At 44.3% G+C, this 26,656-nt stretch overlaps 1 protein-coding gene across 1 annotated transcript in view; it reads left to right on the top strand.

The window, feature by feature from the left end:
• Positions 1-17,922, top strand: part of LOC129867643 (bcl-2-related ovarian killer protein homolog A-like) — a 56,496-nt gene extending 38,574 nt beyond the window's left edge. Inside the window, exons 3-4 of the mRNA XM_055941206.1 lie at positions 1,075-1,238; positions 11,432-17,922. Coding sequence (XP_055797181.1) covers positions 1,075-1,238; positions 11,432-11,557 — 290 coding nt within the window. The 3' untranslated portion in view covers positions 11,558-17,922. The remainder of the gene's footprint in view (positions 1-1,074; positions 1,239-11,431) is intronic.
• The last annotated feature ends 8,734 nt before the right edge of the window (positions 17,923-26,656 follow it).

Below are 26,656 nucleotides of genomic sequence, written 5' to 3'. Positions count from 1 at the left end.
TCAGACAGGCAGACAGGGAGGGAGCTCAGACAGACAGGGAGCTCAGACAGACAGGGAGCTCAGACAGGCAGACAGGGAGGGAGCTCAGACAGACAGACAGACAGACAGACAGACAGACAGACAGACAGGGAGCTCAGACAGACAGACAGGGAGCTCAGACAGACAGACAGACAGACAGACAGGGAGCTCAGACAGACAGACAGACAGACAGACAGACAGACAGGGAGCTCAGACAGACAGACATACAGGGAGCTCAGACAGACAGACAGACAGACAGGGAGCTCAGACAGACAGGGAGCTCAGACAGACAGGCAGACAGGCAGTCAGGCAGGCAGGGAGCTCAGAGAGAAAGACAGACAGGGAGCTCAGACAGACAAGCAGACGAACAGGCAGGCAGGGAGCTCAAACAGACAGACAGGCAGACAGGGAGCTCAGACAGACAGACAGACAGGCAGACAGGGAGCTCAGACAGACAGACAGATAGACAGACAGACAGGGAGCTCAGACAGACAGACAGACAGACAGACAGACAGGCAAGCAGACAGGGAGCTCAGACAGACAGAAATTGAGCTAAGTCAGACAGACAGGGAGCTCAGACAGACAGAAATTGAGCTAAGTCAGACAGACAGACAGACAGACAGACAGACAGACAGGCAGACAGACAGGGAGCTCAGACATGCACTGCTTAGTGGTAATGCTCTGTCATGCATCCGTCAGGCAGCATGATCATGTTTAACCCAAGCCATTATCGCACGTCATTGCTATAGAGTCTCAGTATTATGCATTAATAATTTTACATTATCCGTTGTGTAAATAAGCTTAAAGGAAATGGTCAATAAATAGGTGTACATTTTTTACGATTATCTAAATGTGTTGGAAGCGCTATAACATTATAAACATGTCTTGTAAGACATATTTATTTATATTTATAAGACATGTAAGACTTGACTGTCTGAAGACTGAATTCAGTCAGTATTGGAAGAGACAGTGTCTGCACTGTTAGTCGTACTGGGTGTTTATGTGTCTGCTGTAGAAGGTTCTAGTGTCTGAGTCTCTGTCTGCATCTCTCCTCAGGTATAACGTGGGGGAAGGTGGTGTCCCTGTATACGGTAGCCGGTGCCCTGGCGGTGGACTGCGTGAGGCACGGTCACCCAGCCATGGTCCACACCATCGTAGACTGCATGGGGGAGTTTGTCCGCAAGAGCCTGGTCTCCTGGTTGAAGAAGAGAGGAGGATGGGTAAGAGGAACACTAGTCCTCACCACCATAGAAATATAATCTATAGAACGTTAGAGGTCCCATTCCCTTTTTGTTTATAGATTAGGATAGGATAAAGTAATCCTTCTGATCCCCCCCCCCCCCCCCCCCCTTAAAAGATTTAGATATTTAGATGCACTATTGTAAAGTGGCTGTTCCACTGGATATCTTAAGGTGAATGCACCAAATTGTAAGTCGCTCTGGATAAGAGCGTCTGCTAAATGACTTAAATGTAAATGTAAATGTAAAGATTAGGTTTCTACACTCACATATAGACATCGCATTGCTGGAATGAAAAGCCCATCAGACGACAGCAGTCAGACACCCTCAGTGTGGCTGACTTGGTAGTGGATGTGTTTCTATGGTTTCACTGGCGTGGTGGTTTATGTCTCTGCAGCAGGAAGACTGATGATATAGCTCAGACCGCACTGCCTTGTGGGAATGTTTACCTTTCATATAATGTGGGTCTACAGCAGGCCCTGTCTGTAGTACTGTATGGATACTAGTCAGAACCCTGTCTGTAGTACTGTATGGATACTAGTCAGAACCCTGTCAGTAGTACTGTATGGATACTAGTCAGAACTCTGTCAGTAGTACTGTATGGATACTAGTCAGAACCCTGTCAGTAGTACTGTATGGATACTAGTCAGTAGTACTGTATGGATACTAGTCAGAACCCTGTCAGTAGTACTGTATGGATACTAGTCAGAACCCTGTCTGTAGTACTGTATGGATACTAGTCAGAACCCTGTCAGTAGTACTGTGGATACCCTGTCAGTAGTACTGTATGGATACTAGTCAGAACCCTGTCAGTAGTACTGTATGGATACTAGTCAGAACTCTGTCAGTAGTACTGTATGGATACTAGTCAGAACCCTGTCAGTAGTACTGCATGGATACTAGTCAGAACCCTGTCAGTAGTACTGTATGGATACTAGTCAGAACCCTGTCTGTAGTACTGTATGGATACTAGTCAGAACCCTGTCAGTAGTACTGTATGGATACTAGTCAGTAGTACTGTATGGATACTAGTCAGAACCCTGTCAGTAGTACTGTATGGATACTAGTCAGAACCCTGTCTGTAGTACTGTATGGATACTAGTCAGAACCCTGTCAGTAGTACTGTGGATACCCTGTCAGTAGTACTGTATGGATACTAGTCAGAACCCTGTCAGTAGTACTGTATGGATACTAGTCAGAACCCTGTCAGTAGTACTGTATGGATACTAGTCAGAACCCTGTCAGTAGTACTGCATGGATACTAGTCAGAACCCTGTCAGTAGTACTGTATGGATACTAGTCAGAACCCTGTCAGTAGTACTGTCTGGATACTAGTCAGTAGTACTGTATGGATACTAGTCAGAACCCTAAACCTGTCAGTAGTACTGTATGGATACTAGTCAGAACCCTGTCAGTAGTACTGTGGATACCCTGTCAGTAGTACTGTATGGATACTAGTCAGAACCCTGTCAGTAGTACTGTATAGATACTAGTCAGAACCCTGTCAGTAGTACTGTATGGATACTAGTCAGAACCCTGTCAGTAGTACTGTCTGGATACTAGTCAGTAGTACTGTATGGATACTAGTCAGAACCCTAAACCTGTCAGTAGTACTGTATGGATACTAGTCAGAACCCTGTCTGTAGTACTGTATGGATACTAGTCAGAACCCTGTCAGTAGTACTGTATGGATACTAGTCAGAACCCTGTCAGTAGTACTGTATGGATACTAGTCAGAACCCTGTCAGTAGTACTGTGGATACCCTGTCAGTAGTACTGTGTGGATACTAGTCAGAACCCTGTCAGTAGTACTGTATGGATACTAGTCAGAACCCTGTCAGTAGTACTGTATGGATACTAGTCAGAACCCTGTCAGTAGTACTGTATGGATACTAGTCAGAACCCTGTCTGTAGTACTGTATGGATACTAGTCAGAACCCTGTCTGTAGTACTGCATGGATACTAGTCAGAACCCTGTCAGTAGTACTGTATGGATACTAGTCAGAACCCTGTCAGTAGTACTGTATGGATACTAGTCAGAACCCTGTCAGTAGTACTGTATGGATACTAGTCAGAACCCTGTCAGTAGTACTGTGGATACTAGTCAGAACCCTGTCTGTAGTACTGTATGGATACTAGTCAGAACCCTGTCAGTAGTACTGCATGGATACTAGTCAGTAGTACTGTATGGATACTAGTCAGAACCCTGTCTGTAGTACTGTATGGATACTAGTCAGAACCCTGTCAGTAGTACTGTATGGATACTAGTCAGAACCCTGTCAGTAGTACTGTGGATACTAGTCAGAACCCTGTCAGTAGTACTGTGGATACTAGTCAGAACCCTGTCAGTAGTACTGTATGGATACTAGTCAGAACCCTGTCTGTAGTACTGTGGATACTAGTCAGAACCCTGTCAGTAGTTCTGTATGGATACTAGTCAGAACCCTGTCAGTAGTACTGTGGATACTAGTCAGAACCCTGTCAGTAGTACTGTATGGATACTAGTCAGAACCCTGTCAGTAGTACTGTATGGATACTAGTCAGAACCCTGTCAGTAGTACTGTATGGATACTTGTCAGAACCCTGTCAGTAGTACTGTGGATACTAGTCAGAACCCTGTCAGTAGTTCTGTATGGATACTAGTCAGAACCCTGTCTGTAGTACTGTATGGATACTAGTCAGAACCCTGTCAGTAGTACTGTATGGATACTAGTCAGAACCCTGTCAGTAGTACTGTATGGATACTAGTCAGAACCCTGTCAGTAGTACTGTATGGATACTAGTCAGAACCCTGTCAGTAGTACTGTCTGGATACTAGTCAGAACCCTGTCAGTAGTACTGTATGGATACTAGTCAGAACCCTGTCAGTAGTACTGTATGGATACTAGTCAGAACCCTGTCTGTAGTACTGTATGGATACTAGTCAGAACCCTGTCAGTAGTACTGTGGATACCCTGTCTGTAGTACTGTGTGGATACTAGTCAGAACCCTAAACCTGTCAGTAGTACTGTATGGATACTAGTCAGAACCCTGTCTGTAGTACTGTATGGATACTAGTCAGAACCCTGTCTGTAGTACTGTGGATACTAGTCAGAACCCTGTCAGTAGTACTGTATGGATACTAGTCAGAACCCTGTCAGTAGTACTGTATGGATACTAGTCAGAACCCTGTCAGTAGTACTGTATGGATACTAGTCAGAACCCTGTCAGTAGTACTGCATGGATACTAGTCAGAACCCTGTCAGTAGTACTGTATGGATACTAGTCAGAACCCTGTCAGTAGTACTGTCTGGATACTAGTCAGTAGTACTGTATGGATACTAGTCAGAACCCTAAACCTGTCAGTAGTACTGTATGGATACTAGTCAGAACCCTGTCAGTAGTACTGTGGATACCCTGTCAGTAGTACTGTATGGATACTAGTCAGAACCCTGTCAGTAGTACTGTATGGATACTAGTCAGAACCCTGTCAGTAGTACTGTATGGATACTAGTCAGAACCCTGTCAGTAGTACTGTCTGGATACTAGTCAGTAGTACTGTATGGATACTAGTCAGAACCCTAAACCTGTCAGTAGTACTGTATGGATACTAGTCAGAACACTGTCTGTAGTACTGTATGGATACTAGTCAGAACCCTGTCAGTAGTACTGTATGGATACTAGTCAGAACCCTGTCAGTAGTACTGTATGGATACTAGTCAGAACCCTGTCAGTAGTACTGTGGATACCCTGTCAGTAGTACTGTGTGGATACTAGTCAGAACCCTGTCAGTAGTACTGTATGGATACTAGTCAGAACCCTGTCAGTAGTACTGTATGGATACTAGTCAGAACCCTGTCAGTAGTACTGTATGGATACTAGTCAGAACCCTGTCTGTAGTACTGTATGGATACTAGTCAGAACCCTGTCTGTAGTACTGCATGGATACTAGTCAGAACCCTGTCAGTAGTACTGTATGGATACTAGTCAGAACCCTGTCAGTAGTACTGTATGGATACTAGTCAGAACCCTGTCAGTAGTACTGTATGGATACTAGTCAGAACCCTGTCAGTAGTACTGTGGATACTAGTCAGAACCCTGTCTGTAGTACTGTATGGATACTAGTCAGAACCCTGTCAGTAGTACTGCATGGATACTAGTCAGTAGTACTGTATGGATACTAGTCAGAACCCTGTCTGTAGTACTGTATGGATACTAGTCAGAACCCTGTCAGTAGTACTGTATGGATACTAGTCAGAACCCTGTCAGTAGTACTGTGGATACTAGTCAGAACCCTGTCAGTAGTACTGTGGATACTAGTCAGAACCCTGTCAGTAGTACTGTATGGATACTAGTCAGAACCCTGTCTGTAGTACTGTGGATACTAGTCAGAACCCTGTCAGTAGTTCTGTATGGATACTAGTCAGAACCCTGTCAGTAGTACTCTGGATACTAGTCAGAACCCTGTCAGTAGTACTGTATGGATACTAGTCAGAACCCTGTCAGTAGTACTGTATGGATACTAGTCAGAACCCTGTCAGTAGTACTGTATGGATACTAGTCAGAACCCTGTCAGTAGTACTGTGGATACTAGTCAGAACCCTGTCAGTAGTTCTGTATGGATACTAGTCAGAAGCCTGTCTGTAGTACTGTATGGATACTAGTCAGAACCCTGTCAGTAGTACTGTATGGATACTAGTCAGAACCCTGTCAGTAGTACTGTATGGATACTAGTCAGAACCCTGTCAGTAGTACTGTATGGATACTAGTCAGAACCCTGTCAGTAGTACTGTCTGGATACTAGTCAGAACCCTGTCAGTAGTACTGTATGGATACTAGTCAGAACCCTGTCAGTAGTACTGTATGGATACTAGTCAGAACCCTGTCTGTAGTACTGTATGGATACTAGTCAGAACCCTGTCAGTAGTACTGTGGATACCCTGTCTGTAGTACTGTGTGGATACTAGTCAGAACCCTAAACCTGTCAGTAGTACTGTATGGATACTAGTCAGAACCCTGTCTGTAGTACTGTATGGATACTAGTCAGAACCCTGTCTGTAGTACTGTGGATACTAGTCAGAACCCTGTCAGTAGTACTGTATGGATACTAGTCAGAACCCTGTCAGTAGTACTGTATGGATACTAGTCAGAACCCTGTCAGTAGTACTGTGGATACTAGTCAGAACCCTGTCAGTAGTACTGTATGGATACTAGTCAGAACCCTAAACCTGTCAGTAGTACTGTATGGATACTAGTCAGAACCCTGTCTGTAGTACTGTATGGATACTAGTCAGAACCCTGTCAGTAGTACTGTGGATACCCTGTCAGTAGTACTGTATGGATACTAGTCAGAACCCTGTCAGTAGTACTGTGGATACCCTGTCAGTAGTACTGTATGGATACTAGTCAGAACCCTGTCAGTAGTACTGTATGGATACTAGTCAGAACCCTGTCAGTAGTACTGTGTGGATACTAGTCAGAACCCTAAACCTGTCAGTAGTACTGTATGGATACTAGTCAGAACCCTGTCTGTAGTACTGTATGGATACTAGTCAGAACCCTGTCTGTAGTACTGTGGATACTAGTCAGAACCCTGTCAGTAGTACTGTATGGATACTAGTCAGAACCCTAAACCTGTCAGTAGTACTGTATGGATACTAGTCAGAACCCTGTCTGTAGTACTGTATGGATACTAGTCAGAACCCTGTCTGTAGTACTGTATGGATACTAGTCAGAACCCTGTCAGTAGTACTGTATGGATACTAGTCAGAACCCTGTCAGTAGTACTGTATGGATACTAGTCAGAACCCTGTCAGTAGTACTGTATGGATACTAGTCAGAACCCTGTCTGTAGTACTGTATGGATACTAGTCAGAACCCTGTCAGTAGTACTGTATGGATACTAGTCAGAACCCTGTCTGTAGTACTGTATGGATACTAGTCAGAACCCTGTCAGTAGTACTGTATGGATACTAGTCAGAACCCTGTCAGTAGTACTGTATGGATACTAGTCAGAACCCTGTCAGTAGTACTGTATGGATACTAGTCAGAACCCTGTCAGTAGTACTGTATGGATACTAGTCAGAACCCTGTCAGTAGTACTGTATGGATACTAGTCAGAACCCTGTCAGTAGTACTGTATGGATACTAGTCAGAACCCTAAACCTGTCAGTAGTACTGTGGATACCCTGTCTGTAGTACTGCATGGATACTAGTCAGAACATATAGTATGTATAAGGACAAGAACAAGTTAGGAAACAGAAAGAGAAGTTGCATTGCTCAACTTTGACCTCTTATGTAACAGGCCTGTGGTTCAGTGATTGACTAAGTCTGTGGTTCGTTTAGAATAGTTGATAATAGACAGACGTGTGTAAAACTCATGATTGATCTCGTAGATGACAGACTCGGCACTAAGACGGTCATCGTGGACAGTAAGAAAGCCTGTGTCTGCAATCTTAGTGAAAAAAAAGTGTTCCAAAATTGGTTCTTCGGCTGTCCCCATAGTAGAACCCTTTAGCGTTTTCAGGTAGAACCATTTTTGGAAAGGGTTCTACATGGAACTCAAAAAGGGTTCTACCTGGAACTCAAAAAGGGTTCTACATGGATCTCAAAAAGGGTTCTATGTTGTACCCACCTATCAGGTCTGTCCTGAACGTGTCCTGAAGTGTCCTGAACGTGTCCACTGAGAGAATAGCTAAATAAAACAGAGGCAAACAAGAGCCTGAACACAACACAATCATGACTGTGCAAAAACAAAACTCCTTGCTCTGTACATAGTAAAAAGGAACTGTGTTTTTTTACTAACCCAAAGATTTCACCTGAAAGCATGAGGTGTCTGTAATAGCTATTTCTAAAAAAAAAAAAAATACAAATAAAAACATCCAGAAATGGAGTTGAATATATTTGAGCCACTACTTTAAGAAACTCCAAAGAATGTCTCAATATAGTCTTGCTCTAGAGAACATCAAATATAAATCTGTAAAGAGCAAAGTGTGGAGCTCAACTGGTTCTCGGAGCAGAGAGGAGGCCTGGCAAGGAGCCGTGGCCTAGATCTGTGAGTCCTGCTCTTTTGGCAAAGCTTAAAAATCAACCAAGAATCCCTCTACAGCAGGGCTGGGTACTGTGTCCCAAATGACACCATATTCCCTATGTAGTGCACTACATTCAATCAGGACCCAAGGGGTTTCATTTGGGACACAAACCTTGGCCCATTGGAAGTTAAACATGCCAGATAATGAAAGAGGTCTACGTGACCTAATCCACTTTCCTCTGGCCTCATCTTTGCAGGTTCCAGTTAAAACCAGAAGGGTATACTATGTACGTAGCTAGATGTACCCTGGCTTTTCTGAAGTGACCTAGCTTCAGTTAGCTTTCGCATTCCAGTTTAGGCTTCATCTGTGCTACGACTGTGGATTTTGCTCTTCCGCCTGTCGGCTAACTCTAGCAGGCTTGTAACTACGAGTGCTAGTCGACCCCCCAAAACTATTCAATGAGGCGATGCTGAAACATTAATATTATGGACAAGTCAGTGCCACATTTACATTTGTGCAGAAATCAAAATGAAAGAAGAGTGATCTTGCATATTCACCAGACTCTTAGAAGTGACGTCTTTATTTTATTACGTTTCATTAATGCCGTTAGGTAGCTGTTAACGCCGGCAGTTAGCCTAGTGGTTAGAGCGTTAGGGCCAATAACCGAAAGGTTCCTGGGTTGAATCCCTGAGCTGACATGGTAAAAAAAATCTGTCGTTCTGCCCCCTGAACAAGGCAGTTAACCCTGTGTTCCCCAGGTGCTGTGGATGTTGATTAAGGCAGCCCCACCCCTCTTTGATTCAGAGGTGTTGGGTTAAATGAGGAAGAAGCATTCAGTTGTTCGACTGACTAGATATCCCCGTTTCTTTGGTGTGTTTATCAATGCACACAAACCTTTTTCCCCCCACTACTATCGATAAAATATTTTTTAAAACAGCCAGAAGAGGACTGGCCACCCCTCATAGCCTGGTTCCTCTCTAGGTTTCTTCCTAGGTTCTGGCCTTTCTAGGGAGTTTTTCCTAGCCACTGTGCTTCTACACCTGCATTGCTTGCTGTTTGGGGTTTTAGGCTGGGTTTCTGTACAGCACTTTGATATATCAGCTGATGTAAGAAGGGCTTTATAAATACATTTGATTTGATAACATCATACAAACGTTTTACTGTGTATGAACGAATTAAGTGGATGATGCAATGTTTACGAGAGGGAGGGAATCTGATTTCATTGGCCCTCAACTTGCAGCTCAGACATTTCATTCTGGATAAGTAGAGTAAGCCCTGAGTTAGCCTGGCCTGGAGCAGGTTAGTTCTGAATGCAGGATGAACAGAGTTAGCCCTGAGTTAGCCTGCCCTGGACCAGGTTAGTTCTGAATGCAGGATGAACAGAGTTAGCCCTGAGTTAGCCTGCCCTGGACCAGGTTAGTTCTGAAGGATTCGTTGCCATAGAAATGTACCTGGCTAAAAGGCGAGTAACATTCCTATGATCGGTTATCCCGAGTTGAACTCAGAGTTGACCAAAGTTACCTTGCTAACTCCTCAAACCCGGTACGTAGTAAAACCCTCTGATTTCTCAAGACAGCCTGACCTATTTTTATCAGATTAGTATGGAACACAATGTGTTGTGTAACCAACTACAACCGTGTAAAATTAGGTGCAGATTTACCCCAATTCTAGTCCTAGTCGTCTCTTTTTATAACATGCAGTTGCCATACTGTACATTTCACAGAAATGCTTAGGCACTGACCGATTTACAAAAACTGAAAAGGGTCAGGAAACGTTGCTGATAAAAACCCATACCACAACATTGAGAAGGAAACGGCTGCTATTATCAGATAGTAGAACTGTGTGTTGATGTAGCCTACTTATTTAGTCTCGATGTTTTCTTATGTCTTAAGGACAATTTTTTCTCTCTCTCTCTCTCCTTATCATGTATTTTTTTTTTATTGCCAGTCAAAACCTTTTGACCGATTGTCACAAGTGGTATTTTTGAAATATGAGTAGTTAAGATTACAGTGTTTTGTTTGATTGGGACATTGCATACTTGCACGTTCGCCATATTTCCTTCTACTTTTTTTCTGGACATGGTCAACGTAAACGTGTTTTTTAATGAACATTTTAACCTGACCTCTAGTCTAGATAATATCTATTTGCTTAGAGCAGCGTGTGTCAAACACATTTTGTAATATAATATCTTCCTGTTAATGCAGGTAATTTTTCAGGCATTCATTGGTTATAGACTAACTGTTAAAGGGTCACTCCCTGTGTAAAGGAAATTGACTGGTATATAGGGCATCCCTCAACTGCCTGTGAAACTTTGACCTGTGAAATCATAAGTGCCCAGCTTCTGCTCAGAGGTCCATGTCTGTGTCCTGACTCTCCACCCTTCTCCTTCAGAGGTCCCATGTCTGTGTCCTGACTCTCCACCCTTCTCCTTCAGAGGTCCCATGTCTGTGTCCTGACTCTCCACCCTTCTCCTTCAGAGGTCCCATATCTGTGTCCTGACTCTCCACCATTATCCTTCAGAGGTCCCATGTCTGTGTCCTGACTCTCCACCCTTCTCCTTCAGAGGTCCCATATCTGTGTCCTGACTCTCCACCCTTCTCCTTCAGAGGTCCCATGTCTGTGTCCTGACTCTCCACCATTATCCTTCAGAGGTCCCATGTCTGTGTCCTGACTCTCCACCCTTCTCCTTCAGAGGTCCCATATCTGTGTCCTGACTCTCCACCCTTCTCCTTCAGAGATCCCATGTCTGTGTCCTGACTCTCCACCCTTCTCCTTCAGAGGTCCATATCTGTGTCCTGACTCTCCACTCTTCTCCTTCAGAGGTCCATGTCTGTATCCTGACTCTCCACCCTTCTCCTTCAGAGGTCCCATGTCTGTGTCCTGACTCTCCACCCTTCTCCTTCAGAGGTCCCATGTCTGTGTCCTGACTCTCCACCCTTCTCCTTCAGAGGTCCATGTCTGTATCCTGACTCTCCACCCTTCTCCTTCAGAGGTCCATGTCTCTATCCTGACTCTCCACCCCAGGTCCATGTCTGCGTGCAGTATCTGAGTGATTGGGACGTGCAGTATCCGAGTGATGCTGTCTCTCTCCTCTCATAGGCTGACATTCACCCACTCTCTCTCCTCTCATAGGCTGACTGTCACCCACTCTCTCTCCTCTCATAGGCTGATATCACAAAGTGCGTGGTGAACACGGACCCCAGCTTCCGCTCCCATTGGTTGGTGTCTGCTACCTGCGCCTGTGGACATTACCTGAAGGCCATGGTGTTTTACCTGCTCCGGGACAAATGACAACGGAGGACGAGTTGAGTCACGGCCACACGATGGACAACCTGCCCCATCCGCCAGTGTAGGACAAAAGAGCCTTATCCTGGTCCCAGATCTGTTCGAGCTCCTGACAACTCTATTGCTGTCATTGTCAAGCCAAACATGTTTGTTTTGAGTGTTTCAATCAAGGAGTTTGTCAGGACAGTGAGTGTCAAGGAGTTGTCATGACAGCCCAAACAGACTGGCACTCAGCCAACCGGGCATCTGTCTGAGCTGCAGCCATCACTCCTCTAGAGTTCTAGATATGTTGTTGTTTACACTGCACCTCCGCCACTGCCACTGACGAGCACCTTGGGCCTTCACAAACAAATGAAACAAACGCACTGGCATTGCAACATCGACTTGAATAAGCTTGTTAGCTACGTCTGCTTTGAACAGGGTATTTATCGATTTAGCTTGACAGTATTATTGTGACGTATAAGTACAGATTCTCCAGCTGTATTGTGAGGTAGTAGTCTATACATAATGATCCATAGCATTAACAGTTGACTGGAATGGGAATGCCCATTCTAGTTATTCTATATCTGGATCTCAGTTTTTCTATAGCTCTCTCTGTCACATTCCTTGTTTTCTTTATGCTTACATAGACTGGTTAACTGATAACGTCACAAAAAAAAAACGCGCTTCTAAGAGGCAGAAGGACGTGTGTTGTGATTCTGGATGGCCAGACAGCTAGCAACAATGACAATAAACTGCCCTGATTCTGGATGGCCAGATAGCTAAGCAACAATGACAATAAACTGCCCTGATTCTGGATGGCCAGATAGCTAGCAACAATGACAAGAAACTGCCCTGATTCTGGATGGCCAGACAGCTAGCAACAATGACAATAAACTGCCCTGATTCTGGATGGCCAGACAGCTAGCAACAATGACAATAAACTGTCCTGATTCTGGATGGCTAGACAGCTAGCAACAATGACAAGAAACTGCCCTGATTCTGGATGGCCAGACAGCTAGCAACAATGACAAGAAACTGCCCTGATTCTGGATGGCCAGACAGCTAGCAACAATGACAATAAACTGTCCTGATTCTGGATGGCTAGACAGCTAGCAACAATGACAAGAAACTGCCCTGATTCTGGATGGCCAGACAGCTAGCAACAATGACAAGAAACTGTCCTGATTCTGGATGGCCAGACAGCTAGCAACAATGACAAGAAACTGCCCTGATTCTGGATGGCTAGATAGCTAGCAACAATGACAATAAACTGCCCTGATTCTGGATGGCTAGATAGCTAGCAACAATGACAAGAAACTGCCTTGATTCTGGATGGCTAGATAGCTAGCAACAATGACAATAAACTGCCCTGATTCTGGATGGCTAGATAGCTAGCAACAATGACAAGAAACTGCCCTGATTCTGGATGGCCAGAGAGCTAAGCAACAATGACAAGAAACTGCCCTGATTCTGGATGGCCAGACAGCTAGCAACAATGACAAGAAACTGCCTTGATTCTGGATGGCCAGACAGCTAGCAACAATGACAAGAAACTGCCCTGATTCTGGATGGCTAGATAGCTAGCAACAATGACAAGAAACTGCCCTGATTCTGGATAGCTAGATAGCTAGCAACAATGACAAGAAACTACCCTGATTCTGGATGGCTAGATAGCTAGCAACAATGACAAGAAACTGCCCTGATTCTGGATGGCTAGATAGCTAGCAACAATGACAAGAAACTGCCCTGATTCTGGATGGCTAGATAGCTAGCAACAATGACAAGAAACTGCCCTGATTCTGGATGGCTAGATAGCTAGCAACAATGACAAGAAACTGCCCTGAAAGCTAGCAACAATGACAATAAACTGTCCTGATTCTGGATGGCCAGACAGCTAGCAACAATGACAATAAACTGTCCTGATTCTGGATGGCCAGATAGCTAGCAACAATGACAAGAAACTGCCCTGATTCTGGATGGCCAGACAGCTAGCAACAATGACAATAAACTGTCCTGATTCTGGATGGCTAGATAGCTAGCAACAATGACAATAAACTGTCCTGATTCTGGATGGCCAGATAGCTAGCAACAATGACAAGAAACTGCCCTGATTCTGGATGGCTAGATAGCTAGCAACAATGACAATAAACTGTCCTGATTCTGGATGGCTAGATAGCTAGCAACAATGACAAGAAACTGCCCTGATTCTGGATGGCTAGATAGCTAGCAACAATGACAAGAAACTGCCTTGATTCTGGATGGCTAGATAGCTAGCAACAATGACAATAAACTGCCCTGATTCTGGATGGCCAGACAGCTAGCAACAATGACAATAAACTGCCCTGGTTCTGGATGGCCAGACAGCTAGCAACAATGCCAATAAACTGCCCTGATTCTGGATGGCTAGATAGCTAGCAACAATGACAAGAAACTGCCCTGATTCTGGATGGCTAGATAGCTAGCAACAATGACAAGAAACTGCCCTGATTCTGGATGGCCAGACAGCAAGCAACAATGACAAGAAACTGCCCTGATTCTGGATGGCCAGACAGCTAGCAACAATGACAATAAACTGCCCTGATTCTGGATGGCCAGACAGCTAGCAACAATGACAATAAACTGCCCTGATTCTGGATGGCCAGACAGCTAGCAACAATGACAACAAACTGCCCTGATTCTGGATGGCTAGATAGCTAGCAACAATGAAAATAAGCTGCCCTGATTCTGGATGGCTAGATAGCTAGCAACAATGACAAGAAACTGCCCTGATTCTGGATGGCCAGACAGCTAGCAACAATGACAATAAACTGCCCTGATTCTGGATGGCCAGACAGCTAGCAACAATGACAATAAACTGTCCTGATTCTGGATGGCTAGACAGCTAGCAACAATGACAAGAAACTGCCCTGATTCTGGATGGCCAGACAGCTAGCAACAATGACAAGAAACTGCCCTGATTCTGGATGGCCAGACAGCTAGCAACAATGACAATAAACTGTCCTGATTCTGGATGGCTAGACAGCTAGCAACAATGACAAGAAACTGCCCTGATTCTGGATGGCCAGACAGCTAGCAACAATGACAAGAAACTGTCCTGATTCTGGATGGCCAGACAGCTAGCAACAATGACAAGAAACTGCCCTGATTCTGGATGGCTAGATAGCTAGCAACAATGACAATAAACTGCCCTGATTCTGGATGGCTAGATAGCTAGCAACAATGACAAGAAACTGCCTTGATTCTGGATGGCTAGATAGCTAGCAACAATGACAATAAACTGCCCTGATTCTGGATGGCTAGATAGCTAGCAACAATGACAAGAAACTGCCCTGATTCTGGATGGCCAGAGAGCTAAGCAACAATGACAAGAAACTGCCCTGATTCTGGATGGCCAGACAGCTAGCAACAATGACAAGAAACTGCCTTGATTCTGGATGGCCAGACAGCTAGCAACAATGACAAGAAACTGCCCTGATTCTGGATGGCTAGATAGCTAGCAACAATGACAAGAAACTGCCCTGATTCTGGATAGCTAGATAGCTAGCAACAATGACAAGAAACTACCCTGATTCTGGATGGCTAGATAGCTAGCAACAATGACAAGAAACTGCCCTGATTCTGGATGGCTAGATAGCTAGCAACAATGACAAGAAACTGCCCTGATTCTGGATGGCTAGATAGCTAGCAACAATGACAAGAAACTGCCCTGATTCTGGATGGCTAGATAGCTAGCAACAATGACAAGAAACTGCCCTGAAAGCTAGCAACAATGACAATAAACTGTCCTGATTCTGGATGGCCAGACAGCTAGCAACAATGACAATAAACTGTCCTGATTCTGGATGGCCAGATAGCTAGCAACAATGACAAGAAACTGCCCTGATTCTGGATGGCCAGACAGCTAGCAACAATGACAATAAACTGTCCTGATTCTGGATGGCTAGATAGCTAGCAACAATGACAATAAACTGTCCTGATTCTGGATGGCCAGATAGCTAGCAACAATGACAAGAAACTGCCCTGATTCTGGATGGCTAGATAGCTAGCAACAATGACAATAAACTGTCCTGATTCTGGATGGCTAGATAGCTAGCAACAATGACAAGAAACTGCCCTGATTCTGGATGGCTAGATAGCTAGCAACAATGACAAGAAACTGCCTTGATTCTGGATGGCTAGATAGCTAGCAACAATGACAATAAACTGCCCTGATTCTGGATGGCCAGACAGCTAGCAACAATGACAATAAACTGCCCTGGTTCTGGATGGCCAGACAGCTAGCAACAATGCCAATAAACTGCCCTGATTCTGGATGGCTAGATAGCTAGCAACAATGACAAGAAACTGCCCTGATTCTGGATGGCTAGATAGCTAGCAACAATGACAAGAAACTGCCCTGATTCTGGATGGCCAGACAGCAAGCAACAATGACAAGAAACTGCCCTGATTCTGGATGGCCAGACAGCTAGCAACAATGACAATAAACTGCCCTGATTCTGGATGGCCAGACAGCTAGCAACAATGACAATAAACTGCCCTGATTCTGGATGGCCAGACAGCTAGCAACAATGACAACAAACTGCCCTGATTCTGGATGGCTAGATAGCTAGCAACAATGAAAATAAGCTGCCCTGATTCTGGATGGCTAGATAGCTAGCAACAATGACAACAAACTGTCCTGATTCTGGATAGCAACAATGACAAGAAACTGCCCTGATTCTGGATGGCTAGATAGCTAGCAACAATGACAATAAACTGTCCTGATTCTGGATGGCTAGATAGCTAGCAACAATGACAATAAACTGCCCTGAAAGCTAGCAACAATGACAATAAACTGTCCTGATTCTGGATGGCCAGACAGCTAGCAACAATGACAACAAACTGCCCTGATTCTGGATGGCCAGACAGCTAGCAACAATGACAAGAAACTGCCCTGATTCTGGATGGCTAGATATCTAGCAACAATGACAACAAACTGCCCTGATTCTGGATGGCTAGATAGCTAGCAACAATGACAAGAAACTGCCCTGGTTCTGGATGGCCAGATAGCTAGCAACAATGTCAAGAAACTGCCCTGGTTCTGGATGGCCAGATAGCTAGCAACAATGACAAGAAACTGCCATGATTCTGGATGGCCAGATAGCTAGCAACAATGACAAGAAACTGCCCTGATTCTGGATGGCCAGACAGCTAGCAACAATGACAAGAAACTGCCCTGATTCTGGATGGCTAGATAGCTAGCAACAATGACAAGAAACTGCCCTGATTCTGAATGGCCAGATAGCTAGTAACAATGACAATAAACTGCCATGTTGGGGAATCGTAAGTGGCTCATTTTGATCTTGTTCTTGATTCCATGTCTTGTTTTTAGGTGTTTTGACTGATGTCAGGTCTATGCTAATATGGCTAATATTTGCTAGCTAGCGAGCTAACCAACAACTCTGACGATGTATTTGAGAAACAACAAGTGCTCATTGTGCAACTTTATTTATGTTTTCAATAAACATTGTAGATTAAATATAGTTGACACGTTGTTACCAATCTAACAATTGGTTTTGTTGCTAAACAACCAACCCGTCTTTTACTCCTGGGCAAATATTACATTTAAAGCAATGGAATATTTGTATAAATTTGAGTTTCATTTCTGCACATACTGTATGTCAAGTGAAGTGTGGATATGACCCAGACAGAGTGGGAGAATTTCAATTGCTATTTCCTCACATCCCCTCTCCTCACCTACTCAAACCCCATTGGATGAGCAGGTCAAAACGGAGGGATCTCTGACCTTTTCATCCAATTGGTTTTGAGAAGGAGGCGAGGAGAGAGGATGCGAAGATTCAGAGAATAAACAATTGAGATACTCCCAGTGCTTCTAAATAAAGCAGAATGTTCAGCCCCTAGTGGCTGGAAATAAGAATGACCGAAAAACACAGGACGTGACGTTGTGATTTTATGATCTCTGGATTGACGATGGTCAGATGAATGAAAAGGATAACGGACTTCACTAAGTGAAATAATGATCAATTCCTCAGTTTGAAATATAGTTTTGATTATAACGTTTGTTTGCATGCTTCATGTATGGGCTTGTAAGTAAGCATTTCACTCTAAGGTGTTCGGTATTCGGTGACAAATAAGATTGGATTTATGTGACGAGTGATTTTGTGTGTGTGTGTGTGTGAGGGGGGGGGGGGGGGGACTGTTTTTTGTAGAACATTGTGATGTTATGGATCACTCCATCGTCTGAAACTTAAAATCCCATTCAGACATTTTTTGTCTGTATTATTCTACAAGTTATTTTAATTTCATGAATAACAACTACACAGTAGCTTACATATATTATATTTGGCAACACTGAGTGTCTTCAGAAAATAAAATGTGTTATATTTCAACATTGTTTTAATTGGTGTCATTAATGTCAGTATCATACATTGAAAATGGATAGCTACCAATTTTGCCTACTTTCAAGTGAATGGCCCAAATAGTCAAAGTCTGCCATATACGGTCTTGATTAGCTAACCTATCATGATTTACTGCCATCTAGCGTCCAATATATTTATATCACCAAACATTTTTCTACATTGGAATGTGAGAGAAACTTCATTCCGGTCATATTGGTTAAACTGTAGGATGCAGATGAAATATGTGTATGGTATTAAAAAGATGCTTGAATGTTACCGTAGTAAATAATAAAACTTCCCCAAAGATAATGTAATAAAACGTGAGATGTGGCTCAACATATGTTGCATAATAATAAAAGTTGCATAATAATAAAAGCAGCTAGTACAAGTAATGACAGGGCAGTTGTACTGTGTGTTCTTAGCTATGCTCTCTCAAATACCCCGTCACTCTCTCTGTCTCCCCTCCCGGAGGACCTGAGCCCTAGGACCATGCCTCAGGACTACCTGGCCAGACGATTCCTAGCTGTTCCAAGTCCACCTGGTCGTGCTGTTGATCTGGTTTTGCTGTCCTGTCTGCTGCTGTGGACCCTTGACCTGATTCACCTGGCCATGCTCCCTCTCGGACCTTGAATTTCAGAATGCCTGGTTATGAAAAGACAACTGACATTGACTACTGAGGTGTTAAAACTTTTACACACTCTAACCTTCATGGTTATTATTTCACCCTGCTGGTCATCTATGAACATTTAAATGTCTGGATTTACTATCTGGCCTTAATGGCCACATGTACTCCTAGTCCAAAGGCCGACAGATGGCAATATTGGGTCGACATCAATACCAGATCAATATCGCCATATGCCGTACTCTTAAATCTCCACCTGGCACAGCCAGAAGAGGACTGGCCTTGTTCCTCTCTAGAAGTAGTAGAGTAGAAAAGGGGGGTGGGGGTAGGAGTAGAGAAAGGGGGGTAGGTGTAGAGCGGGGGGTAGGAGTAGAGAAAAGGGGGTTGGGAAGGGGGGGTAGGAGTAGAGAAGGGGGGATAGGAGTAGAGCGGATGGTAGGAGTAGAGAAGGGGGAGTAGGAGTAGAGAAGGGGGGTAGGAGTAGAGCGGATGGTGGGAGTAGGGAAGGGGGGGAAGGAGTAGAGAAGGGGGTAGGAGTAGAGCGGATGGTAGGAGTAGAGCGGGGGGTAGGAGTAGAGAAAAGGGGGTAGGGAAGGGGGGGTGGGAGTAGAGAAGGGGGGATAGGAGTAGAGCGTGGGATAGGAGTAGAGCGGATGGTAGGAGTAGAGAAGGGGTGGTAGGAGTAGAGAAGGGGGGTAGGAGTAGAGCGGATGGTAGGAGTAGGGAAGGGGGGGGAAGGAGTAGAGAAGGGGGTAGGAGTAGAGCGGATGGTAGGAGTAGGGAATGGGGGGTAGGAGTAGAGCGGGGGGTAGGAGTAGAGCAGGGGGGTAGGGGTAGAGCAGGGGGGTAGGGGTAGAGCAGGGGGGTAGGAGTAGAGCAAGGGGGGGGTTTGATTCAGAACACCTTGCTACATAGCTTACACATACACACACACCAGGGATCCCTATTTGAACAAGGAATCATTCATGATCTGACTTTGTCATCTTCATACAAATGACCACTGTGACAGTATATTGATTTAAATAACATTAGGACTATTAACTGTCACAGTGCTCATTTGTATGAAGATGACAACGTCAGATTATGATGATGCAGGTTTTAAATACGTCATTTGTGCTCATGTGATGTTGGTTAGTTTAAACCGGTTTCCACTAGTTACCACAGCCACAAAGTTAAAATTGGCTATATCGTAAACATTCATGAAAACAAAAATGTACTTGTTGCTCTTAATTTAAGGTTAGGGTTATACATAAGCAGTACATTTATGGTTAAGGTCAGGGTAAGTTTTAAAATCACATTATAAGAATATATATTGTAGAAATAGTCGCGTTTATAACTTCGTGGCTGTGGTAACTAGTGACGAAGGCATAAACCGGATGAGACCCAGATATAGAGCTGGCCAGCTTGTACCAGAGAGGCCCAAGTCGGTGGGAAATCTGTGTCCCTCCAGCAGATGGCGTTTTTACGTTGTTTCGCCCACTAAGCAAGGAGCTTTTGTATGGGGTTCAATGCGAGTGTCAAATTTGGTCAACAAAAGTGTTTTTATGTTGATTTGATCGAATAAAAGTTTTGTAATGCTTAAGTTATTATGAGTGTATTGATATGAGTAGGACACGTGACATCCTAGCAACTTTGAGAAACTAGATCTGATTTGTTTTCAAATTCTTAGTGGGTCTGAGGGAAATATATGTGTCTAACATGGTCATATATTTGGCAGGAGATTAGGTGCAGCTCAGTTTCCACTTCATTTTGTGGGCAGTGGGCACATAGCCTGTCAGCTCTGCCTCTCTCAATAACAAGGCTCTCTATGCTCACTGAGTCCGTACATAGGCAAAAGCTTTCCATAATTTTGGGTCTGTCACGGTGATCAGGTATTCACTGTTTAGGGAAAAATAGCGTTCCAGTTTGCTATATTTGTTGGTTAGTGCTTTCCAATGTGTTCAGTAATTATGTTTTTGTTTTCTCATGATTTGGTTGGGTCTAATTCAGTGGAGGTTGCTTAGGGGAAGATGGCTCATAATAATGGCTGGAAACCACGTGTTAGACGATGCTAATTCCTTTCCACCGATTCCGCTCCTATTGGATGGTTGTATAATTGTTTTCTGGGTTTTGATCATTAGCGCATATCGTCCTAATTCAGATCTGCGTGCATTATTTGGTGTTTTACGTTGCACACAGAGGATGTTTTTGCAGAATTCTGCATGCAGAATCTAAATTTGGTGTTTGTCCAATTTTGTGAATTCTTGGTTGGTGAGCGGACCCCAGACCTCACAACCATAGAGGAAATGGGTTCTATAACTGATTCCAGCTGCACATTATTACCAAAGATTTTTTATAATTAACCAAAGGTAGACCACAGCCTGTCGTTTCCCAAAGGGAGCAAATGAATCATCGTGGGAAGGAAAAGCAAGGAGGTGGGCCGAGCCAAGCACGAGCTAGTGAGAGCCTATTGGCGTGTTCTAGCATGCATTTGCATATTTCCATCAGGGAACGCCTACTCAAGTGCGCTTGTGGAATAACTAAATTCGTCCTTGCACCCCTTCTAAACAACTCACATTTTTTTGAAACTTTGGCAACGGGTAAAGTCTACAAAACGTAGTCCATTCTGTTCATAAGCAATTCTAGTTTTGGAAACAGAAAACTGTATCGAGATCAAATGTTTCATCGATGAGAAATTTGGCAGAATGTTGGCGAAAATTAATCTCGCTCAATCTTCTCCCCACTGCCGTCCACTGAGCTTCCTCTCGAGCACTGGATGCTGATTGGCTGGCAGACGTGGTATATCAGATCTTATACAACGGGTGAGTCTAATCCTGAATGCTGATTGGTTAAAACCACATTCCAACCGGTGTCTGTTCCACAAATTGTCACGTTCCACATTGTTTCAATATTCAAATTCGATCTCCAGCTGTCCTATAGTAATGAACGTGTCGGGAGTCGGCGTTTCTCAGCCAGTCGAAATCATGAATCAGCTGGCATCATTTTTATGGATATATACAAAAAAAGGTCAATTTAAAAAAGTTTAAACGAAACGCAGCTAATTTGCAGTCTTTCCAACTTCATTTTGAAGTGATTGTGTTACTGTAGCTGTGTTGTTGGCTGGCTCCTCTGAACAACTGTGTTTCCTGGCAAGTGAGCACATTTTCTATGCCAGGTGAAATCACGCCTCATTAGCTTATTGTTATGGATGTATCCAAATAAATGTCACTAGAAAACATCTTAAAAAAATGCAAATGCAGCTACTTTGCTGTTATTCTGGCTGCACTTTTTGACATGACTGCAGGTTAGCCTTAGTTGGCTAGCTAGCTAGTGTAACAGTATAACTTTAGACCGTCCCCTCGCCCCGATACGGGCGCGAACCAGGGACCCTCTGCACACATCAACAACTGACACCCACGAAGCGTCGTTACCCATCGCTCCACAAAAGCCGCGGCCCTTGCAGAGCAAGGGGCAACACTACATCTAGGTTTCAGAGCAAGTGACGTAACTGATTGAAACGCTACTAGCGTGTACCCGCTAACTAGCTAGACATTTCACATCCGTTACACTCACCCCCCTTTCAACCTCCTCCTTTTCCGCAGCAACCAGTGATCCGGGTCACGGCACCAATGTAACAGTATAACTTTAGACCATCCCCTCGCCCCGATACGGGTGCGAACCAGGGACCCTCTGCACACATCAACAACTGACACCCACGAAGCGTCGTTACCCATCGCTCCACAAAAGCCGCGGCCCTTGCAGAGCGAGGGGCAACACTACATCTAGGTTTCAGAGCAAGTGACGTAACTGATTGAAACGCTACTAGCGCGTACCCGCTAACTAGCTAGCCATTTCACATCCGTTACACTAGCAAGAGATAAGAACGTTGCCAGCAGCCAGTATGGCAATAGAACATTTAGAACCAACGACTGGGTCGCGTCCATAGATACAGAACCATAATACTGAACGACTGGGTCGCGTCCATAGATACAGAACCAAAATACTTATCGACTGAGTCGCGTCCATAGATACAGAACCAAAATACTGAACGACTGAGTCGCGTCCATAGATACAGAACCAAAATACTGAACGACTGAGTCGCGCCCATAGATACAGAACCAAAATACTTAACGACTGGGTCGCGTCCATAGATACAGAACTCCATTACCCGCAGTATTAGACTTAAAACGAATCACCCAGCGATCATACACTGTTTACCAGGGGGCAGGGCTACCGACGTTAAGGCTAATCTTAAGATGGTGCTGGCTAAAGCTAAATCTGGCGAGTGTAGAGAGTATAGAGATATTGTTATCCACGTCGGCACCAACGATGTTAGGATGAAACAGTCAGAGGTCACCAAGTGCAACATAGCTTCAGCGTGTAAATCAGCTAGAAAGATGTGTCGGCATCGAGTAATTGTCTCTGGCCCCCTCCCAGTTAGGGGGAGTGACGAGCTCTACAGCAGAGTCTCAGCACTCAATCGCTGGTTGAAAACTGTTTTCTGCCCCTCCCAAAAGATAGAATTTGTAGATAATTGGCCCTCTTTCTGGGACTCACCCACAAACAGGACCAAGCCTGACCTGCTAAGGAGTGACGGACTCCATCCTACCTGGAGGGGTGCTCTCATCTTATCTACCAACATAGATAGGGCTCTAACTCCTTTAGCCCCACAATGAAATAGGGTGCAGGCCAGGCAGCAGGCTGTTAGCCAACCTGCCAGCTTAGTGGAGTCTGCCAATAGCACAGTCAGTGTAGTCAGCTCAGCCATACCCATTGAGACTGTGTCTGTGCCTCGACCTAGGTTGGGCAAAACTAAACATGGCGGTGTTCGCCTTAGCAATCTTATTAGGATAAAGACCTCCTCCATTCCTGCCATTATTGAAAGAGATCGTGATACCTCACATCTCAAAATAGGGTTACTTAATGTTAGATCCCTCACTTCAAAGGCAGTCATAGTCAATGAACTAATCACTGATCATAATCTTGATGTGATTGGCCTGACTGAAACATGGCTTAAGCCTGATGAATTTACTGTGTTAAATGAGGCCTCACCTCCTGGTTACACTAGTGACCATATCCCCCGTGCATCCCGCAAAGGCGGAGGTGTTGCTAACATCTACAATAGCAAATTTCAATTTACAAAAAAAAAAAATGGCGTTTTCGTCTTTTGAGCTTCTAGTCATGAAATCTATGCAGCCTACTCAATCACTTTTTATAGCTACTGTTTACAGGCCTCCTGGGCCATATACAGCGTTCCTCTCTGAGTTTCCTGAATTCCTATCAGACCTTGTAGTCATAGCAGATCATATTCTAATTTTTGGTGATTTTAATATTCACATGGAGAAGTCCACAGACCCACTCCAAAAGTCTTTCGGAGCCATCATCGACTCAGTGGGTTTTGTCCAACATGTCTCTGGACCTACTCACTGCCACAGTCATACTCTGGACCTAGTTTTGTCCCATGGAATAAATGTTGTAGATCTAAATGTTTTTCCACATAATCCTGGACTATCGGACCACCATTTTATTACGTTTGCAATCGCAACAAATAATCTGCTCAGACCCCAACCAAGGAGCATCAAAAGTCGTGCTATAAATTCTCAGACAACACAAAAATTCCTTGATGCCCTTCCAGACTCCTTCTGCCTACCCAAGGACGTCAGAGGACAAAAATCAGTTAACCACTTAACTGAGGAACTCAATTTAACCTTGCGCAATACCCTAGATGCAGTTGCACCCCTAAAAACGAAAAACATTTGTCATAAGAAACTAGCTCCCTGGTATACAGAAAATACCCGAGCTTTGAAGCAAGCTTCCAGGAAATTGGAACGGAAATGGCGCCACACAAAACTGGAAGTCTTCCGACTAGCTTGGAAAGACAGTACCGTGCAGTACCGAAGAGCCCTCACTGCTGCTCGATCATCCTACTTTTCCAACTTAATCGAGGAAAATAAGAACAATCCAAAATTTATTTTTGATACTGTTGCAAAGCTAACTAAAAAGCAGCATTCCCCAAGAGAGGATGGCTTTCACTTCAGCAGTAATAAATTCATGAACTTCTTTGAGGAAAAGATCATGACCATTAGAAAGCAAATTACGGACTCCTCTTTGAATCTGCGTATTCCTCCAGGGCTTAGCTGTCCTGGATCTGCACAGCTCTGCGAGGGCCTGGGATCGGGAGAGACACTTAAGTGCTTTAGTACTATATCTCTTGACACAATGATGAAAATAATCATGGCCTCTAAACCTTCAAGCTGCATACTGGATCCTATTCCTACTAAACTGCTGAAGGAGCTGCTTCCTGTGCTTGGCCCTCCTATGTTGAACATAATAAACAGCTCTCTATCCACCGGATGTGTACCAAACTCACTAAAAGTGGCAGTGATAAAGCCTCTCTTGAAAAAGCCAAACCTTGACCCGGAAAATATAAAAAACTATCGGCCTATATCGAATCTTCCATTCCTCTCAAAAATTTTAGAAAAAGCTGTTGCGCAGCAACTCACTGCCTTTCTGAAGACAAACAATGTATACGAAATGCTTCAGTCTGGTTTTAGACCCCATCATAGCACTGAGACTGCACTTGTGAAGGTGGTAAATGACCTTTTAATGGCGTCAGACCGAGGCTCTGCATCTGTCCTCGTGTTACTAGACCTTAGTGCTGCCTTTGACACCATCGATCACCACATTCTTTTGGAGAGACTGGAAACCCAATTGGTCTACACGGACAAGTTCTGGCCTGGTTTAGATCTTACCTGTCGGAAAGATATCAGTTTGTCTCTGTGAATGGTCTGTCCTCTGACAAATCAACTGTACATTTCGGTGTTCCTCAAGGTTCCGTTTTAGGACCACTATTGTTTTCACTATATATTTTACCTCTTGGGGATGTTATTCGAAAACATAATGTTAACTTTCACTGCTATGCGGATGACACACAGCTGTACATTTCAATGAAACATGGTGAAGCCCCAAAATTGCCCTCGCTAGAAGCCTGTGTTTCAGACATAAGGAAGTGGATGGCTGAAAACTTTCTACTTTTAAACTCGGACAAAACAGAGATGCTTGTTCTAGGTCCCAAGAAACAAAGAGATCTTCTGTTAAATCTGACAATTCATCTTGATGGTTGTAAAGTCATCTCAAATAAAACTGTGAAGGACCTCGGCGTTACTCTTGACCCTGATCTCTCTTTTGACGAACATATCAAGACTGTTTCAAGGACAGCTTTTTTCCATCTACGTAACATTGCAAAAATCAGAAATTTTCTGTCCAAAAATGATGCAGAAAAATTAATCCATGCATTTGTTACTTCTAGGTTAGACTACTGCAATGCTCTACTTTCCGGCTACCCGGATAAAACACTAAATAAACTTCAGTTAGTGCTAAATACGGCTGCTAGAATCCTGACTAGAACCAAGAAATTTGATCATATTACTCCAGTGCTAGCTTCCCTACACTGGCTTCCCGTTAAGGCAAGGGCTGATTTCAAGGTTTTACTGTTAACCTTTAAAGCGTTACATGGGCTTGCTCCTACCTATCTTTCCGAGTTGGTCCTGCCGTACATACCTACACGTACGCTACGGTCACAAGACGCAGGCCTCCTAATTGTCCCTAAAATTTCTAAGCAAACAGCTGGAGGCAGGGCTTTCTCCTATAGATCTCCATTTTTATGGAACAGTCTGCCTACCCATGTGAGAGACGCAGACTCAGTCTCAACCTTTAAGTCTTTACTGAAGACTTATCTCTTCAGTAGGTCATATGATTGAGTGTAGTCTGGCCCAGGAGTGTGAAGGTGAACGGAAAGGCTCTGGAGCAACGAACCGCCCTTGCTGTCTCTCCAGGGCCGGTTCCCCTCTCTCCACTGGGATTCTCTGCCTCTAACCCTGTTACTGGGGTTGAGTAACTGGCTTGCTGGTGCTCTTTCATGCCGTCCCTAGGAGGGGTGCGTCACTTGAGTGGGTTGAGTTACTGACGTGAACTTCCTGTCTGGGTTGGCGCCCCCCCTTGGTTGTGCTGTGGTGGAGACCTTTGTGGGCTATACTCGGCCTTGTCTCAGGATTGTAAGTTGGTGGTTGAGGATATCCCTCTAGTGGTGTGGGGGCTGTGCTTTGGCAGAGTGGGTGGGGTTAT

Source organism: Salvelinus fontinalis, chromosome 12, assembly GCF_029448725.1.
Source record: "Salvelinus fontinalis isolate EN_2023a chromosome 12, ASM2944872v1, whole genome shotgun sequence".
NCBI classification, from domain to species: domain Eukaryota; kingdom Metazoa; phylum Chordata; class Actinopteri; order Salmoniformes; family Salmonidae; genus Salvelinus; species Salvelinus fontinalis.
The sequence above is the reverse complement of the archived record's forward strand: the minus strand, read 5'-3'. Positions and strand labels throughout refer to the sequence as shown.